The sequence below is a fragment of the Sebastes fasciatus genome, chromosome 10 (genome assembly GCF_043250625.1).
Source record: "Sebastes fasciatus isolate fSebFas1 chromosome 10, fSebFas1.pri, whole genome shotgun sequence".
Lineage (NCBI taxonomy): Eukaryota > Metazoa > Chordata > Actinopteri > Perciformes > Sebastidae > Sebastes > Sebastes fasciatus.
This window is the reverse complement of record NC_133804.1, coordinates 27980230-28001093: the sequence shown is the minus strand read 5'-3', so window position 1 is coordinate 28001093 and position 20864 is coordinate 27980230. Positions and strand designations below refer to the sequence as shown.

At 41.8% G+C, this 20864-nt stretch overlaps 1 protein-coding gene across 1 annotated transcript in view; it reads right to left on the bottom strand.

Moving 5' to 3' along the window:
• Window positions 1-20864, bottom strand: part of slit3 (slit homolog 3 (Drosophila)) — a 303920-nt gene that overhangs the window by 282069 nt on the left and 987 nt on the right. Inside the window, exon 2 of the mRNA XM_074649244.1 lies at window positions 664-735. Within this exon, the coding sequence (XP_074505345.1) occupies window positions 664-735 (72 nt within the window). The remainder of the gene's footprint in view (window positions 1-663; window positions 736-20864) is intronic.

Here is a 20864-nt window from a genome sequence, read left to right as displayed (position 1 = left end):
TAGTGCTTCTGCCTAGATGGGCGGCACAATAGTAAAACAGTGACAGCCAGCGCAAAGCGATTTTACCGCTGATCAGGTGTGGAAGGCTTTGAATTATCTGCTTCCTTTAAGCCAACACATCTGTTTGAAGCTATTTGAAGCTATCAAACATTTTGCAAGAGCATGTTCTTCATTTAGGGTTAAGCTTCAGTTATTCCATGGGTGATCAAAGATTACTTACATTTTGTTGTAAAGCAGCCCTATACTTGCAGTTGTTTTGTAAAGCACTTCATGTCTGTTAATAAATGAGCTGACAGATAATGTCACCGGGCTTCATGTGAGAACAAATCTGTCGTTCTTAAGTGGCACGTACCAGTTGATTTCAGAGAATTTCTTGTTTTCCCAATTTTTCTTAGAATTTTCTCAAAAAACTCAGAAAACTCAAATAAGCAAACTTCACAGAAAAGATATAAGAGAGGTTCAGGATAAGAATACAACATTTTTGCTTGAGGCCTATTATCTTTGGACATGAACCCAGTAACAAATAAACACGACGGAACCAAAAGAAAGACCAAAACATTCAATGTAATTTGAACAACCTGGCTTAACAACAGTCATTTCAGCAGCACTGAACGGTTTAGCACCACAGCATGTTGACAGAGACAAAGACAGAAACAAACTTACAGAATCCTGAGGTTCTTGAGGCCAGAGAAGTCCACTTTAGTGATTCTGGTGATGTTGTTTCTGTTCAAATCCCTACAGAGAGAGAAAAAGCAATGGTTACAAATCTGATTTAGCAAATCTGATCGTTACTAGAGATGAGTTTTATTAACAGTATGATCTTAATGTATTACATTTCACATGTTCACATATGAAACTAGAAAATCTAATGAATCCATTGGTACCAACCATGTCATACTTGGCAAGGAAAAACTGGCATGGTCATTTTCGAAGGGGTCTCTTGACCTCTGACCTCAAGATATGTGAATGAAAATGGGTTCTATGGGTACCCACGAGTCTCTCCTTTACAGACATGCCCACTTTATGATAATCACATGCAGTTTTGGGGCAAGTTATAGTCAAGTCAGCACACTGACACACTGACAGCTGTTGGGTTGAGCTTGCCATGTTATGATTTGAGTATATATTTTATGCTAAATGCAGTACCTGTGAGGGTTTCTGGACACTACTTGTCATTGTTTTGTGTTTTCAACTGATTTCCAATAATAAATATATACATAAATTTGCATAAAGCAGCATATTTGCCCACTCCCATGTTGATATGTGTATTTAACTCTTGGCAAATCTCCCTTTAAAAGTACATTTTGAACAGATAAAAAATTTGCGATCAATTAAAGATTAATCGCGATTAACTATGAACAATCACGCGATTAATCACGGTTGAATATTTGAATCGATTGACAGCCCTACTTAAAAGCAAATGAACATGAGTGAGGTGCATGTGTGTCTGCCTTAGTGTGTCTCCGTGTGTGTTCTCGCTCAGTCGAATTAGTGAATGTGGCAGTAGGACGGAGCGTGAGAAATCCCCACAGCATACGAGCCCACACACACACACACACACATACAAACACAAATAAACAGAAACCAAAACACACAAACACTCCTACCGTAAAGGCACCAGGAAAATTGTGCACACACACTCCTGCTGCTCTGACTTATTGAGAAATTTTCCAACTTAAAAAAAAAACAAAAAAAAGTGGGATGAAATTATTTTCTCTTTCCATCATCAGAGTTTAAAAGCTTATCGTGTTTCCTGGCTGTCATTCAATCTGTTTTAACTAGGGGTGCACGATGTATGCACACTGGGATGTGAACTGACTGCCTGAGTGTGTGTGTGTGTGTGTATGTGTGTGTGTGTGTAGACTGGTTCTCTTTATACGGGTATGCTGTTTATTGAAACGCTGTCGTACTGGAGGAATTAGGGCAAGGAAAAAAAACACACACACAAGAGAGCACAGACAAACAACACACACAATTTTCTCTCCTATTTCACACACATGACTCTCTTTCCCCCGCTTTGTAAGCTTTCACTCGCCCTCACACACACACACACACACACACACACACATAAACAGAGTCTGGTTTTGCCAAGGCGGCCTGCGTGTGTGTTTTTCATAATACACCTAAACATTTATAAATCTGATTTAAGACCATATTAGGTTTCAAAAGGCTTCTCCAAGCTGCCATGGCAAGGACCACTAATAAGAGCCATACCCCGGCCTGAGACAGGGAGGGCTGGTGTGGGCCAGGGCAGAACTTCCCAAAGCCCCAAAATGGGGTCCAGGAGTCCACCAGGGGTCCTTGAAAGGACTCCGGGGTAATGAATGGTTTCAACATCTCATCTGATGCAAAGGGAGGTCACATCAAATTACTGCTGATCAAAGATCACCACCGACTACAGACTGATATAAATCATAAGCAACAAAAACATTTTCTCAGAATGAGGTTTCTATTTGAGGATTCTTGATATGAGAAAAAGATGTTTGTTTTCATCCAAAACTGCCCAGCAGAAATTGGCAGACAGACAGACAGAAGTTTGTGACTAACTAGTGAACATAGTGGAGCATTTAGCAACTAAAGATATTTCCCTCATGAGTTGGTGGAGACCAAAAGAGAGTTAAAAGGACTTTAAATATTGGCCTTATTTGGGGCAAATAGGGCTGCCCCTCTTCAGTCATCAAATAATCTAATCGGTTGTTTTAGTCGACTAAGATTTCTTTATTCATTCATGCTAAATGACTTATTTCCAAGAAATGTATGAGCACGCCTCTGGAAAACACAAGATTTAAAAAGGTGTTTTTGTGTGATTCTTTGTGGAGAAACTCAGTCTCATAGTTTCGTATGAGTGTTAGTCGACTACGAATTTCTTTGGTCGAGGACAGCCCTAGGGCCAAGGGAACGCTAATGTTACCCCGTGTCTGCTGCTGGTGTAAATAGGCAACAGTTTGCTAACACGTTCACCATAACAACTTCATAAGATCAGTGTTGTGTTTCCACTTTTTGTGCTTCTCCAGGGTGGTCAAAACAATTAGTGCAGGTTTAAGAAGGAGTAAGCCAGAGCTTTACTTGCCACTTTTCCTACATTCATGCCTTTTTTAATAACAAATAAACACATTTTTTAATTAAGTTTAACAATCTGCCGGGGAGCGCTTGTGGCCTGAGGTTGAAGTGTTGACCATATAATCTCAACCATCTCCTCATTTCCTGTCGAATAACTAATAAAAGCATAAAATGCAAAAAATAGAATTACCGCGTAGCGGTTGTATACCTCGGCCAACCAGTCAAGTTGCAGTTTCCATCCATGTCTGTAAATGTCATCACTTCATCATTTCATCCTATTAGACATTTGTGTGAAATTGTCATAATTAGCAAAGGAATTCTTGAGTTATGGTCAAAAACTTTTGTTTTGTGAGGTCACAGTGACCTTTGACCTCCAAAACCTAATCAGTTCATCCTTGAGGCCAAGTAGACATTTGTAGCAAACTTGAAGAAAGTCGCTCTAGGCATTCCTGAGATATCAAGACAATGAGACGGTCGTGAGGTCACAGTGACCTTGACGTTTGACCACCAAAGAATGGACCCGTACGGACGTACGAACGGACACAAATGGACGTACAAACGGCGGATGGACAACCCAAAAACATAATGGCGCAGAGGCAAAAAAAAATTGTTTTGCAATCTGTCAATACAACATGTTCTCACTCCCAACTTGTTTAATAACGCCGCTTGGTCAGTGGCCCTACGCTTCAGACTATGGTGCTCTACCTAACCCTCTAGCGTCAGTTGTGGACGTGTCAGGGACGGCGCGCCAGTTTCCGCTCGTTACATGCATATTGTCTTTTCAAAATAAACTTCCCAATAGGTTTGCTTAGTTTTTAGGTTTACTCACGCAACAAAACTACTTGGTTAGGTTGCGGAAAAGATCGTGCTTTGGGTCAAAATAAGTATGTGTGTTACGTAAAATAACTACATTTGTTACGTAACTGGTATTAGTAAAGTACAGGAGTTACGTAACAAAACTACAGTAAAATAATTCACCATTGACTTGGTTTCACACGGACACAAACAGCAGTCTCCTGGGTGAAAGTCTTTTGTTTGTTTGACCAATCCAACTTCCCCTAAGCAGCCGCCCTACACGGACTTTCCTGCTATTTAAACTACATTAGTTATGTACGTCTAATAATGGCGATGATGGGTTTACATTGGAGTTAGTTGAAATCCCGATGCCTCTCATACAGATGCTAAAGGGTGCCTCGCTGCGTCGGTATCAGACGCAAAGGGGCACTGACTGTTGCTGGTATGATGCTGTTGCATTCATTGCAGTTATAGAGATAAACCCACATCATCAAGTGATCCAAGCATTTGGAAGCAGCCACAACATGAAGAAATATAAAAACCAGAGAGGATATTCATGATGATGCTGAGTCTCATCCATCTTCCCAGCGCATTCAAGACACCAGATAAGTTTCTGACAGCGAGCCATTCCCCCAGCATCCAGACTCAGTGCTGCTGGTTCTTGTCACGGGCTTTCAGTATGTGTGTAATTGCCAAAAAGCGAGGCAGCTTGATAAGCCTTCTTGGACGTGGTGAAAAATTCAATACAGCATTGATTTATCATTTTCAACTTGAGGAGAGAGCTGCTTCCATGATGAAAGAAACTGTTTTTTTTACCTTGTTGATTTGTAATTTCAAGTATCCACTCACTTCTGAGTGACTCTGAGGCAGCATCCAATCTGAACGCTTCTGTTCAACATCTCACCACCTCTATCCATCTTCTCCTCCCTGTCTTACCCCTCTGCTATCTGTCTCTCCTCATCTTTTCACTTTCTTTCAGTTTTTTCTTTTCCCCTCCCTCCCTTCATCTATCTTACATCTCTCCTTTCCCCAGTCACTGCTCCTTAATGTCAATCTGTCAGTCCTTCACAGCCAGCTTTACCCCCCCTGTTCCCAGCCTTACCCTCCACTTTTTATTTTACTCTCTCTAATCTCCCCCTTTTACAGCGTCTCACCCTCTTTCAATCTCTCATGTCTTATCTTTCACAGTTGACTAAACACTTTTTCTTCGCCTTCCTCCGTTTTTCTCCCTCTCCCTAATCTCTCCTCTTTTATCTCAATCGTTCACTCTTTTACAGTTGGCTACATTTTCCTACCCTTCTCTTTTTTTTCCTCTGCCTCTCCCCCTAATCTCTCCATCCTTATCTCCATCTTTCTCTTGTTCACAGTGGAAACTTCTGCTCTCACCAGGGAAACCGCTCTTGACTCAAACAAACAGTGAGGATGCAGGGCCAGGTGGAGCGCGATGGCATCACCCTAACATCACCGCCCAACAACTGAGAAAGTCAAGGCCACTGCCAGAGCAAAAGGAGGACTGCGTCCAAAATCGCATACTGTCGTTCAACATACTTGTGGGAATAAACAGCAGTGTGTATCTTTTTGGACGCATTAAGCGGTAATATACACTCACCGGCCACTTTATTAGGTACAAGGTGTACCTAATAAAGTGGCCGGTGCTAGTACCGGGTGGTCTTCTGCTGCTGTAGCCCATCTGCTTCAAGGTTGGACGTGTTGTGCGTTCAGAGATGGTATTCTGCATACCTTGGTTGTAACGAGTGGTTATTTGTGTTACTGTTGCCTTTCTATCATCTCTAACCACTCTGCCCATTCTCCTCTGACCTCTGACATCAACAAGGCATTTCCGTCCACACAACTGCCGCTCACTGGATATGTTCTCTTGTTCGGACCATTCTCTGTAAACCCTAGAGATGGTTGTGCGTGAAAATCCCAGTAGATCAGCAGTTTAATACTCAGACCAGCCCGTCTGGCACCAACAACCATGCCACGTTCAAAGTCACTTAAATCCCCTTTCTTCCCCATTCTGATGCTCGGTTTGAACTTCAGCAAGTCGTCTTCACCACCTCTAGATGCCTAAATGCATTGAGTTACTGCCATGTGATTGGCTGATTAGCTATTTGTGTTAACAAGCAATTGAACAGGTGTGCCTAATAAAGTGGCCGGTGAGTGTACATCGGCACTTCCTGAGAGCCTCCTTGTCGGTTGGAGACTCGTAACCATGGTAACCTGTGCCAATCTCATGTGACCAAACGACGATTTGTGAGAATCATAAGTCTGACCTAATTTTCTGTTATGAACGTTGTCTTCACGACCGCATAGTATTGTGGAATAATCATGCCGTAGAGTCCAGCGTTTGCATGTTGTAATATTTCACCGGAAAGCATGCAATCTGCGTTCTATTGGTTTCATACTAAGGTTAGGACACATTAAGAAATCTCACATATTATTTTAGCGTACTAAATAGCATGTTAGTATGGAATTTTGCAATCTAAATGTGGTGTGAAATTAGTGTAAAATCAGTCATATAATAAAAAATATTCATGGTATTCCCTCTCAGACAACTTACATGTACTAATATTATGATAAATCCTACGACCTTAAGGTATTCATATATTTCATTTACTTTAAATATGGCACTAGTTGTCACTTATGTGCTGACGTAAAAGGTTGTGGATCGATTCTACTCTGTAAGTGACAGCAGGGTAAACTGAGTAGGCTCACCTTCATTAGTCTTTATTTGTCACAGATTTGTAGGTCATTAATGGATGAGCATAAAAACAACAATAAAGCAAAGAAACCCTAAATGAAGAGTGAGCTGTTACCATCAACTTTTACAGCATAACTCTGTTTCAATCAGAGACACTTACATTAAGGAACTGACCAGTTATAGGAAATGTCTACACAGTTAATTTAGCACGGAATTCTGATGGGAGAACTAATCCCCCCTAATTAACACATACATTAAGATTCAATCTTAATTCAATCAAAAATACCTAAATCTTAGGGCATAAGTAGGGGGTGGAGGGTGGAGGTTGGTGGTGGTGGAGGTGGTGGAGGGAAAAGAGTGTCAGCAGATAAGTAGTGAGACGTGTCAGGTTATAACGGCTGAGCTTTGCACCTGCTTCAATATGTTTGAATGTTACTAATCAGATGGTAGCCAGCAACACATCTGGTGAATGAGCCGATGATTGTGAAGCATGAGTCAAGCACCTGACGCCAAGCAGCTTCAGTGCTCTGCCTGAACTGACGTAATGCTCCATCATTAGCCTTAACATAGGAGTTAGTACGTCCCCTGTTGCTACCTTGGAAGCTGTGAGGGCTGCACAATAGTTCTGAATATTTCGATCAATATTGAGATCACAATTATTACGACCAAAACGTTTTACCCAAAATTAAATCAACAGAGCACCGCTTTCACTTTCACGTTGTGCTACTTTCCTGCTAATTAACAAATCTGCAAGGCGTGCAGACAACGGCATGACAGCTCCCTGGCTGGCTGTTTAGAAAGCGCTTGATTTGATATGCGGCAGAGTTTTCTATGAGCGGAGCATTTTAAACATCGATATAGCTGTCGATCATGTTCATTTCATTGTGGGAAGCCCAAATCGTGATTGCGAGTAATATTTGATTAATTGTGCAGCCCTGTTGTGCATTGAGATTCTCTGATAACCCCATACAGTAAGGCCTTATATAACTCTGATGTACAGAACGTTTTTGGCCAACCTAAAATGATTAAAAAAACTGTCAACCAATAAAATGGCTTCAGAGGATCTCAATGACTTCAAGCTAGTGAGGCGGCCATCTATACGCACCTGGTCTGCTGAAGTGTGGGTGTCCACCCCACCCAGCAGTAAAGCTTAACTCGGCTTTAAATTTAACTGACCAGCTGGCAGTCAGACAACTAACGAGAAGCTTTAGCACAAAAGCTCTAACCGCTGTTTGTTTCCATTACAGGCAGAGGTAAGGCGCGCATGTGTGTGTGTTTGCGACAACGGGATAAGACAAGAATGCAAACAGCAGGTGTTCGGGGAATTAATGTACCATACAACTCACACACAAAGGCAGCTCCCCACCGCGTCTCACCCCAGACCACTGAAACCAGTGAACCATACAGTCTGGCTGCCTTGGACCGGCGTACTGGTTGACTTTACACACATGCACGTTTGGTGTGTGGGAGCCTGATTCACTTACAGCTTTATTGGCGGCTCCACCACAGAGACTGAGAAAAAACAGAGCAATAACTATTAGAGAGGAATGTTAACAAATGACAGATCAGGTGACAAAGACTCCCAAGAGCGCAATGGAATGAAACGTTGGACCGGCCGCCGCTGTGGTAAACCATGACATACTAAGAGAAGACGTGAGTTAGAATGTTTGACATATCAGGTTGCTGGACGGTCAGTTGCGTTGCCCCTATCTCTGTCCTATTTTTGCTTTCTTGACCTTTGCCCTCTTTTTTTCTATCTAGGACAACAGTGAGGAATAACTGTTAACAGTTTCCCCTCTCTGTTCTGTCTCTGTCTATCTGTCTCTGACACTGTGACATTTCCTTGTTTCCTTGTTCCACTTAGTCTCTCACTCTATCAGGCACTGCATCCTTATCTCTCCATCCCTCCATCCTTTCCCTTTCATCCTTTGTTGTTCTCCGTCCAATGCTCCGTTTCCGAATGCGCTCGCTTCCTGTCCTAATCTCCTGTTATTTTCCACAAAGCTCTTGTACCGCTTCACTCTCTCATTCCTCCTTTCTTGCACTCCATCCTTCTTTCTCTCTCTCTGAGATAGGTATGCTCAATTTCGCTCTCTAAATCTCCAAGTTACGCGAGGAATCCTAATTGCCTTCTTCCTTTTCCTCTGAGCTCCACGCTCTACAGTGCGTCTGTCACCAGAAGCAGGGGGCAGGCGTCAAGCTGCTTCAAAATTAGCCTTCGTCGCAGCTGCAATTCATCTACTTCAAATGTTTGGATATGACATTTAGCAACACCTGCTCAGACTGTTTTTTGATCTAATCACTAATTGTAACCTCGCTAGATATGAAACTTAAAACGCAAAAGCAAATCTTTGTCCAATCAAAGCCAAACCAGTCAGAACATAAAAACATCACATTTGCAGCAACAACAAAAAACTGATACTGGTTGAAATTAAATAAAATTAATCATGTTATTCTGGTGTTCCTTTGCATGTAGGTGCACATCTATGAAACAAGCTAAACCAAAGATGCTCTATAATAAAGATGACGCATTGTAAGCTTTTTTCAAATGGTCGCTAGTCTCCTAAAGGGGCGGGGCACAGATACAGGACACTAACTCTCAGTCTACCGTCTCATATCTCCTGTCTCTGGCTGAAAGATAATCATTGAAACATCCACATTAAGTTCCCGTAGAAAGTATCGCACAGTAAGACATAAAGAGGGAATCATGGAAAGCGTCCAAAAGACCGACATGCTCACTCCCTGTCTCCGCTTGCAAACCATGTATTGTCTACAGGAGTTTACGAGAATCTACAAGTTTTGGAAAGTTTGGGGGCTTTGTGGAACATTTGGTCTCCTGTGCGACCGTTCACTGCTGTTTTGAATCTCCGTCATAGTGATGCTAATAGGAAGTGAACTCTCTCCTATTACAGAGCTGCTCTCTGGGATGCACAGCAATCATCACTTAGAGGTTTTGGGTATTCACATCACACACACATTGCAGAAGGCATCTGAACTCATGAGAACAAGCGCACACTCGTACAAGAGGTTCGCGGCTGAAGCCACCTTTGAGAACACCGTGTCCTTTTTAAAATCACACAAGGCAGGATATTTTAAAGGCTCACAGCAATATTACTATTGTAGACTCAGTATTTATACATTTTATAGTTTTCAGGCCAAACATAAATAAATGTTACCATCTCAAATTCATCTGTGGTACTGCCTTTAAAACCGAACACACCGTCTTTACATCAACCCTCTGTTGAGTGGTTGTATTAGGGCTGTGTATTGGCAGGAATCTGGCGATATGATAGGTAACATGATACTGGGGTAACGATTCAATATATTGGTACTGTAAGCAAGGCGATATATTGCGATTTTTTTTTACATTTCATTTTAGGAAAACTGTCATAGTATAAAGAGAACACCAGAAATTCACATTTTTAGAACAAGCAAAAAACAAGGCATGCAAAAAACTACATGTTTTTGGGCCCAAACTGCATTATCATAAAGTGGGCATGTCTGTAAAGGGGAGACTCGTGGTTACCCATAGAACCCATTTTCATTCACATATCTTGAGGTCAGAGGTCAAGGGATCCTTTTGAAAATGGTCGTGCCAGTTTTTGGAGTTTGGAGTTTGGAGCGTTATATAACTCCCTTCGCGATAAGCTAGTATGACATGGTACCTTGACACCATTCCTTAGGTTGTCTATTTTCATATGATGCCGGTAACTTCACTCTAGCTTTAAAACTGAGCCCTCTAAGACTTCCGAAAGATCGTATAGCTGTCGGGCCCGACGGCAGACTGTTGGATTTTTAAGCGGTTAATAAAAAATCAATACAGTGTTTTGGAGAATTGATACCAGTATCGCGCAACATACTGGTGTATCAATAGTTTCTTACACTCCTAGGTTGTACACACATGAAGATATGAATAATTTGATTAAATTCAACATTGACAGTAATTAAATGATTTTGAATTAAAAGCAACCAGATTACTCGAGCCTATCTGCCATCTGTATAAAACAGCATGTAGCATGTTCACAGACGGACATCAAATTCAGCCACAGTAGAATTTACACAGCAAAAGCAAACGTTTGCTAACACCACTGAGGGAAATCAGTTTAGAAGACAAAGGTTTGCCTGCATGGTGTGATGGGTTTATAGCCACTGCAGCAAGACACTGATCGCACTGTTGGAGATTGTTTCTCGTGTAGGCTATGCGAGCTTCTCGGAAACATTCTGACACTTGACATTTAACATTTTATCTGGCCAATGTTCACATTTGTCACGATGGGTAAATACTTTTCTCTGTTTGTACTAAATAAAAGCCACTTATTCTGGATGTTTGCAAGGTCGAGAATGCTAAAAATGCTAAGAGAAAGTAAACAAAAGGTGGGAGCGAGGAAGAAGAGCAGAGCCACTGATGATAAAGGAGCCTTTAGTCAGTAAAATATTTTCCTACAGCAGACTGAAGGACACTCACTTTCACTCCATAAAGGGGAATCCTGTCTGAATGATGCACAATACAGCTCCCTCCGTCCCATCTGCACTTCTCAAACCCTGTCTCAATTGTATTCTCATGTTAGTATTTTGTCATTCTGACTGATTTTCTACCTCACTTTTTTCTTTTTCACTCTTCATAGATCTGTTTTTCCTTCTCTTCTATCAATCGTTTAGCTTTAAATCCATCGTCGTCCTTCTATCACTCCTCCCTCTTGCTATTATTCTCCTTTTAAATTACTTGTTAATGCATCTTTCGCCTTCAATATCCCAGACTGATCGGCTTGTATTGAAATCTGGGGGAGTAATGCGTCTCCCCTCTGGGTTTCATCATCTATTGCTTTGTTTTCTGTCTGTCACAATTTATTTCACACTCCCTCCTCGTCTCTAATACCACTCAACCTAACGAAACTCATAGTTTGGTGTTGCTGTTAACCACGCGGGCTTGACCACATTAGGGAGTCGCCTGCAAGCATCCCGTTCTTTTGGAGTCACGAGCCAAAAGGGCCATAAACCAGCGCTGTATTTGGTTAGCTCTTTTCTTTGCCGGAGTTTATAGGGCTGCATTGCTTTTGTCTAGATTTACTACTGCTGTACTGTAAGTGAATGGGGTTGGGGGTGGGAGGTGGAGGGGTAATTTGGCCGCTGAGAGGCCACTTGACATGAACAAGGACGGCTGCTTCCTCAACGGAGGCCAAGTCAAGAAAAACAAGAGTGAGAGGACGAGAGGATAAGAGAATGGGAGAGGTTAAGATGAACGAGAGACGGAGAGAAGAAGTGAATGATGGAGACAAAGCTTGAGAGAGAGAGAGAGAGAGAGAGAGAGAGAGAGCGATGGAGAAACACATGCGAAGTGCAGTGACCAGCTTCTCTGTACGCTTCCAGCTAGAACATAAACAGTCTGTCACTTTGGGCTTAGCTGGATATTGGACCGAAAAGGGATAATTATGGTGCAAGTCACACTCTCGTAGCGTACGCGTGTATTGCGTGCACACAAATAAACACCAATAGTGGAGAGGAACACACAAAAACACGCGCTGAGAAAAAGAAAGTCCCCGCAGAAGGGATATAATGTGTTGCTTTGGTGATAGTGGCCTAACAAAACAGTGGCATAGCTTGTTAACATCAAACGACTCCAAGCGTACTGCAGGCACGCACTCCCGCTCGCACACACACACAAACCAAGACTGGCGTTATAGTACGACACACATACTCTGAAGTCCTCGGGTCTGAGGACTTCTGTTTGAGCAGAAAGTCAAAGAAGGTCATTCGTGACTCGGGGTAGTTTCTATGTGACGCAGCCTCTCTCTCTCGTTATATGTCAAAGTTTCCAACTACGACCAATTGCATGTTTAATCCGGTGAAAGCATGGGAGCGCACTGTGTGTCTTGCCTAATGATGCACTGTACAGTATGTGTGTGGCTGGCTGCATGCGTAAATTCTCATATGTGCTTCCATTAGGGCTGTCAATCAATTAAAATAGTGAATCGCGATTATCGTATGATGGTCCCAAGTTAATCACCATTAATCGCAAATTAATCAGAAATTTTTTATCCGTTCAAAATGTACCTTAAAGGGAGATTTGTCACACAATTAATACCCTTATCAACATGGGAGTGGGCAAATATGCTTGCTTTATGCAAATATATGTATATATGTATTTTTGGAAATCAATTAACATCACAAAACAATGACAAATATTGTCCAGAAACCCTCACAGGTTTAGCATAAAAATATGCATTTTTTAAATTTTTTAAGTTTCATATAATACCAGTATATGCACTCTAGCTTTGAAACTGAGACGCTACAACCTAAAAATCACAAGTTGTGTTAAAGCGTTAAAGAAATTAGCGTCAAATAAATTTGCGTTAGCGCTTTATTAACTTTGACAGCCCTCGCTTCAAAGCATTTTCATTTGGAATATCAATGCACCTTTTTCATGTGAGTATGCATGAGTCTGTGTGTTCTTGTGCTATCTTTGTGAGGACACATTTTTAGACCTTGAGAGTGAGGATATTTTTGGAGAGTGAGGACATTTTGGCTGGTTTGCACTATATCAAAGGGTTCATTCGAGCTGGGTCTTATTTCGGTAGTTTTGGCCATCAAATCATCATTCCTATCTGTAATAATATCACTTCTACACACCAATTAAAGACCACAAGCTGTCAGACGATCATAGAGATTTAAAACCAACCCCCAGGTTAGCAAAACTTACTTTGAAGAGAAAATGAAGGCAAACTGTGAAATAATCACCCAAATTGAGCGCTGAGAACATCCATCACAGTTAAGAGACCTTCTTTGCGGTCCAACTTTGACCCACCCTACTTTCAGTACTTGCACACACACACAGTCACTTTTTCCTGTGCAAAGACGGATTTTAGATGTGCTAGCTTTCAGTTTATCATCCAAAAAAAGTGGTTTAGATAATCTTATTAACTGTTGACTTCTTTACAACTTGTCTGGTCTTCTGACTTCTAATTTCTCATGCTTCTTGGTAGCAATGTTCCCAGATCTCAGCATGTAAATTGAATGAGTAGAACAATGGCCAAAACTACCAAAATAAGACTAAAGTTGTATTAAACCGTACTTTTCCTTTAAGGGTTAAAGGTCCCATATTGTAGTTCCATATCTTTTTTATTATAAAGCAGGTCTAGGTGCTATATAAATACTGTGAAAGTATCAAATCAATCAACAGCCCAGATTTAGAAACTGTGCTTTTAAGAAGAGCCGTCAGGACCTCCGTAAGGTTGTGATGTCACAACTATATTGTCACCCGTAAAAGTCCCGCTAAATTCTGTGTAGTTGACACACCCAGTGAGTCACCGGCAGCAATGACGCTGTGATGACGGCGACGATGAAAGCGCAGCGCGGTAGTGTCTAGAAGGGAACCCGTGGATTGGGGAAACTCTCGCAAGATGGTTAAGGATAGGCATTGATCTTGAATAGTTAAGGTCAGGATAGGTCGTCGGGCAGCGAGTCTCGCAAGAGTTTTTGCACGTTTTTGCAGATCTCAGATCAGATTTAGCAATTTGCAGGTTCCCTTCTAGATGCGACCTGACAGCGCAGATGCGGAAGACCACAAACGCTGACCAATCAGAGCAGATTGGGCTTTTTCAGGAGGAGGTCTTTAAGAGACAGGCGCTAAAACGGAGCGTTTCAGACAGAGGGTGAACCACATATACATATAAGTGTTTTTTGAACATTAAAGCACGTAAACATGTTCTAGTAGAAAACCAACGTGCAAGTATGAACCTAAAAACGAGCATGATATGTCCCCTTTAAGTTTAGAATTAGGTTGGGTTGAGGTTTGGCACAGTTGTAATGGTAAAGGTTACGGATAGGATCTAGGAATGCATTATGTCAGTGAGGGTCCTCGCAAGTGCAGTACAATTAAGTGTGCATTCTCATTGCCTGTACGTATGCCAGTGAATGTCTGTAACGTACATGTGCATACAGCGTATGTTTTAATGCTGCCAGCTTGCTCTATTTCCCAGAAGGGCAGTGCCCACTGCCAGCGCCAGCTTGCAGCCTCCTTGGCAGACTGAAAGTCATTATTTAGAAAGGTCATCTGCCCGCATGCTGGAGAAACTTGAGGAAGAGAATATCACCCACTGACCTAGAACTGCAGACTAAATATTGGTTACCCTCACTTGTGCCATTTGGCATACCATAACTGAATCAAGCATAGTTGGAAGGGCACAAAATGGTTACCACGAGATGGCCACAGATGATAGGCGTGACATTAAGAGGCTGTTTGAGAACAGCAAGCTCATTGTGGTTTTTGCTTCTTAGTTTAGACTTGTCTGCTATAGCAATAACACTCGGCTGCTCCTCAGATGTATTACATCACCATCATACCCATAACAGACAGTAAAGAACAGTCTTCACTGAACGACGGCTTTTTTTCAAGTTACCAAAGCATGTGTGCTGACTTAAGCTTGCCTCAAAGTAGCGCACATATACAGAAATACTTCACAAACAAAATACATCACTAATTAGCTCCCCGGTTTCCACAAAAGCTGGCAAAGTACCAACGAAGCATGGTTAGCAGAGATTCGAGAGAATGCATCTTTGACTTATCAGACGTCTAAGGAGTTTGCAGCGACTTCAGGCAAATGCTGAAAGGAGCTGGGCCAAAACCGAAGCGAACACCACAGTACTCCGGTGATTACAGATTGTCCTCGATCCAATCAGATTATTCTAAATTTAGGGGACAGGAACTGTGTCAGCACAAATTAGCTGGTCTGCTACATACATAGGTTAGCACCAAAGTATTTAAAGATCACACACACACACAGAAAGATTCCAGTCCCACCATGGTATGCCGTTTCATAGCTGAGGGTGTGGTGGTTACAGCGTCCACTGACCAATCAACGCTTAGCTTTGATAAGAGCCAGAAGCAGAGGCTGGAACACACCCACTGATGCTTGCTTGCACATACACACACACACACAGTGGCAGGATCTTATTGTGCGCTCCGTTGGCAAGCTGAGGGGAAATGGGAGCTGTGAAAGCTCTACTGGAGAGATGCTGCTGGCAAACTGGAGGTGGGTGTATGTTGGAGCGGGAGGTGGAGGTCAGAGGTAGGGACGAGGCAATGGAGAGTGAGATGGGGCAAAATAGAAGGTGGAGTGACGCAAGGGTGGGAAAAAGAAATGGGTTGACACGAAGGAGAAAAAAAGGAAGGTAGAGGGATGGGAAGAAAGAGAGCGAGTGATGTCGGAAAGAGAAACAAAGCTGAGAAGAGTTTGGAAGGGAAATAAAAATAAAGAGCTCTGTCTTGTGCCAGACGAGGGCTACAGAAAGTAGAGAAGGTGTTGCTCGTAAAAAACCTGCCAAAATGTCCTCAAAGCGCCGTTAGAAAGAGGGAAAAGAAAAATAGGCAGTTAAAATCAGTATTAGTTTGTGTAAAGTTGGCTCAGGCAGCTTGCCACTTCCAGGACTGAACTCATTCACACTGCAAACACACACATCAACATACAGTATATACACATATACTGTATATAGAGGTGATCATTAGGGCTGGGACGATTCACCTATCTCCCGATTATACTATCACGATACTTGGGTGCCAATTCGATATGTATCATTTTTAAGTATTGCGATTCTACAAGTATTGTGATTCAATATTATGATTTATTGCAATTTTTGTTAACGTTTGTTGTATGTAAAGTATGTAGTCAGAGATGTTCTGAAGTCAATTACAGTATATCAGTCATTGTCAGGCATTATTTATTAAATTTTTTTAGCAACCCAAAAATCAAAGAATAAAGACATTTCCCTCACAAATTAGTGGTATTTGCTTTTTAATTGATAAGGGACATGTAATGTTTTATACTTCTGGTGAATATAATCAAATCAATTTTATTTCCATATATGTATTTTGTTTATCCAGTTCCTTTTGTTAACACCTTATTTTGAAAACTGGACGTAGTCACACATGTTTACTTTCACTAACTTTGCCTAGTCCATCTCTAGCTCTCCCGTCAGCTCTGTTCTCTTTATACATCCACGGTCAGCTCCATCGGGGCCGTTTGAATGCATTGAACATAAATGTCAGTATATGGGGGCGCTACTACAACAATAAAAGCGGTAACTTCCTTCTACAGATATATTGATTCTAGCATTAAAATATCAATTTCAAAATCATAAAAAAAAAAAATTGTGACGCATAGGTGAATCGATTTCTTTTCCCAACCATAGTGATCATACATAAAAGAGGTTGTAAAAAAGCAAACGAAAGAAAAAACACGCTTCAACACAAACGGTCCTGATTACGGCTCCCCGTCTAGAGTTTACAACAGCCTTCAATTTCCCCACATTTCGCAGCAGTTGGGGCAACAGTTTGGAATTTGCAGCTCTAAAAATCAACACTCCAGGGTGTGTGTGTGTGTGTGTGTGTGTGTGTGTGTGTGTGTGTGTGTGTGTGTGTGTGTGTGTGTCTGTGTGTGTGTATGCGGTCCCTGCAGGGCAGGTGTGAATTGGACCCCGGAGAGAAAAGCCGTCCCTGTTTTCCAATTCATTTTTCCCAGCCTCGTTAAGCCTGTTAAGCCTCCCCCCAAAACCCTCCACTCAAATTAGATGCAAATGAGGTCTCAAGTGGCTTCCCAAGGAGGACATTACGGAATTGACTGGCCTGAGGTAATCTGTGAGGCTGCCTGCGAGTGCATGTGTGTGTGTGTGCTGAGCGAACAGTTGAGGCCAACACTGTTTTTTTCTCGTTAACCTTTCCAAATGCTCTGTTTACAATAGTGAAGAAAACTGGGCTTTTAAAAGAGATTCATTGTGTAGTTATGACAGGTGGACTCTGACTGCTGCTCTCGCCCTTTACTTCTGGAGGTGCTGGAAGTGAACTGGATTCAAAGTTATATACTGTGTGTAATAAAGAGAGTAAGTGGGGACTAACTCTGCAGTTTAAAAGGACCACACTGGTGATTTTTCAACTTTACAGTGCCAACCACTTTCCATTTTGACTTTCTAGGCTGCCATGTGCCTTCAAAGTAAAAATCTTGTGCCCGATTCCGCTCAATCTGTGTCATGTTCTTCGTCTTCTTCTTCACTTAACTGTGATTTTCTACATTTGTTTTCAGTAACCTCCACAGAGTCTGAATTTATTTGATTCGGTACATGTGGCTCAAGAGAGAGAGAGCGATAAAAGGAGCAGTAGAGTAGTAGCTGCAAAAGATTTTCCACTCAAGATAAGGCGAGAGTCGTGTCCCTTACTCAAACGCCACATGTCTTGTGGTCTTGTTGCATAGCATTCTGGTGTGGTAAGAAAACTGTATGTCCTCTTCTCTATGGATTTCTCCTTACGTAACTGTTCGAACATTTCTGCAAAACGGTGAATCTATCAAGAAATGTTTGCCACTTTAGTTTGACCAATACTTCAGCATGTGATGCAACCAAACGGATGTGTCAAGCATAAATCACGCTTAAAAGCCCAGACACACCAACCCGACATCAAAGAACTAGCGGCGAGGAAGGTCCAGCAGTTACGTCTCCTCACATCGACTTTGTCTTGGCCAAAAAGTTGCACACAAACACACCACAAAGACTACAGCCGACAGCCAATCAGAGTGATTTCTTTCACCGACGGGCGGCACCACCGATTCAACATGCTGAATCGGCCGAAAAAACTCTCACACGGGCAGACTAAACTAGAGCCATAGGTGTGGGACACACCGAAAAAGCTAGGTTGACAGACGCTGACCGACGGCCCCAAACTGTCCGACCGTCAGCTTGGTGTGTCAGGGCTTTTAGGCTACTACATATAGTTAACAGTTTAAAATATGTGACATTTTAAAAATAAAAAGGTGAACAGGATCTTAGAAAATCATTGTTCATGTGCATCTTCAGTATTTCTAAACTACTGGATGGTAAAGTTAAGGAGATATTCGAGAATTTTGGAGACTTTACTTTGATGCAAATGAGCATTTTGACTCATAACTTAACAAACTTGGCACTTCTGTAACTAGAATATGTTGTCCACATGGGCCTCATCCCATTTGTCAGACCCAAATCCCTGCTCAAGGCAATATAACACTCATCTCTCTTTCCTAAAAGTTTCCCATCTGCCGTAACCTTTAGAACTGGAATCTCATCCATTTTAATGTTTCCCATCTCAGACTCCCTAAAATATATCTGCAGAGAGCGAGAGAGAGAAAGATGAAGGCAGGCAGAGAGGGAGAGAGAAAGAGGGAGGAAAAGAGCAACTCTTGGCCAAAGTCACAGCTGAAACACTGACCTGGATAAATCAGGGAAACATAAACACATAGTTTCTGGAGTAAAAGGGGAGGGAGGGGGCGCTGCTACCCCAAATATTCCACCCCGGGGACCCCAGCGAGAGGCAAGGGACCCCCTTATCCCACCTCCCCATCACAGCCCGCTCTAATTATTTATTTTCCTAGGGTGTAAATGTCTTCGGGGGATTGCTGTGTAAAAGCCAACAGGTCCTGGGAGGTCACAACAGTCCGGTGGGATGGAAGAGGTATGGGGTTCGGTGTTCACACTCACACATACGCACGCAAGAAACACAATCACACCGGCCAGCGCAAACATGCAGACACAAACTAAACAAACATGCAAAAGTAAAAATGCTGGCACACATGCTAATCATATGTCCATATCCACCAGTACCCCCCACATCCACATCAAGAAACCTGGCCCCCCACTTCCCTCTGCAGCCTACTGATTGTGTTTGTTGTCTCAGGGTTAGGTCTGTTGTTGATCCCCTGCGGGGCTTTTGGCTGCTCCGTTATCATGCATAATCGCTTCCATACCTTAACAGCATAGGTGTGTGTGTGTGTGTTTGTGAATGCATGTGTGTGGCTGCGGGGGTGTAAACGTGTCAAGATCAGACTAGAGGTGGCAGCAGCTGCTGTCAGGGGTCTGTCTCTGCCTTAGGAGTGAATATCATTTGAAACTAACTGTCACCAGGTTCGAAAAAAAAAAAGGCGCTCAAAGTAATTCATTGTTTAGGATTTCACACAAATCACTGAGGCCAACATTAGGAAACTTTGGAAAGTCTTACTGCAAAAGGCGTGCGGAAGAATATAAAAAGATTTAAGGACCTCACTGCGCCTTCTCACCTTTCCTTTTGACCTGTTTAAAAACTTAATTACTCGCTCTAAAGCTGCTTCAGGACTGTTTTCTTACCTACCTCCGTTCACTGGGGTCACTGCTGAATTTCAGGGCAGTTTCATGTACACCATCTATTACGTGTAGAACCAAAGGGATTGCAGTATATACTTTCAGCCAGGAGGTATACTTTTAACCTTTCCCAGGAAACTACTGTACCCCTTGTTTTGCACAAGTATATAGGAAGCCCAATACTAGTAATAGTGGGTTATTCTCCCATTTATCAGCCTTATCATGAAGTTTGAAAAGCCAGGAACCACCTGAATTCACTTTATCCACTTTTGTAGTTTAGTTTAGTTCAAAAGTTGAACTAATTTTTTTCTGATTAATGGCAAAGAAATGATACAAGTTACTCAGCTGAGCTGATATAAGCCTAAGTTTAACTTTTAATGCAAAATTAAACCATTAATGAATATTGCTCTGGAAATAAAAGTGATTGTTTGCCTTATAATGATCACTAACTGCAGGTCAGAGTTGAAATGCATTTCAATTTATCACAGTACCAGCCTGATGTAACGATGGGCTGCTACTTATTCCCAAGAAAACGTGTATTTATTAACTAATGATTTGTTCAGCTTTAAGCTTCCAACCAAGCATAATGTTAGAAATGTCCAATCAATGGTGTTTTCAGGTTTTAAGCTATCTCCATCACCTCTGATAACTCACTCCTGACTCCTACAAGGCATGTTAAGTTTGTCATACAGCATGCTTTCATGTTGCAAAATCCCTGTTTTCTCTACAGGAATATTACAGCATTAAAGTGTAAAAGTTGTGGAAGAAACGTGTACCATACATGCATGCAGGCACACCAAATTATGGAATAGCTTTTCACATCTATCAATAAACTGTTCATCTGTAAAATGTTTCAAAAGTCGCTTAAAGGGTCATTTAATTGCTGTCTTGTAATTGCTTTTCCCCATAATATCCATGTATCTGTTTTTATGTTTTTAATTGTTTCCCCACTCACAATGTTGTTTGGTAACAATTGCCCAGAAGTCATTATAGATATTTAAATCAATATCCTCCTCACAAACACTAACCACACACTTACACACACACATACACACTTGTTTTTTTATGTATATTTACTGTATTGTTATTGTTGGTATTATATATATCTTGTCCTAATTGTTTGTTAGCACTATTATGTAGTCATATTGTTTCTTTATATTAATCTTGTCTCTAG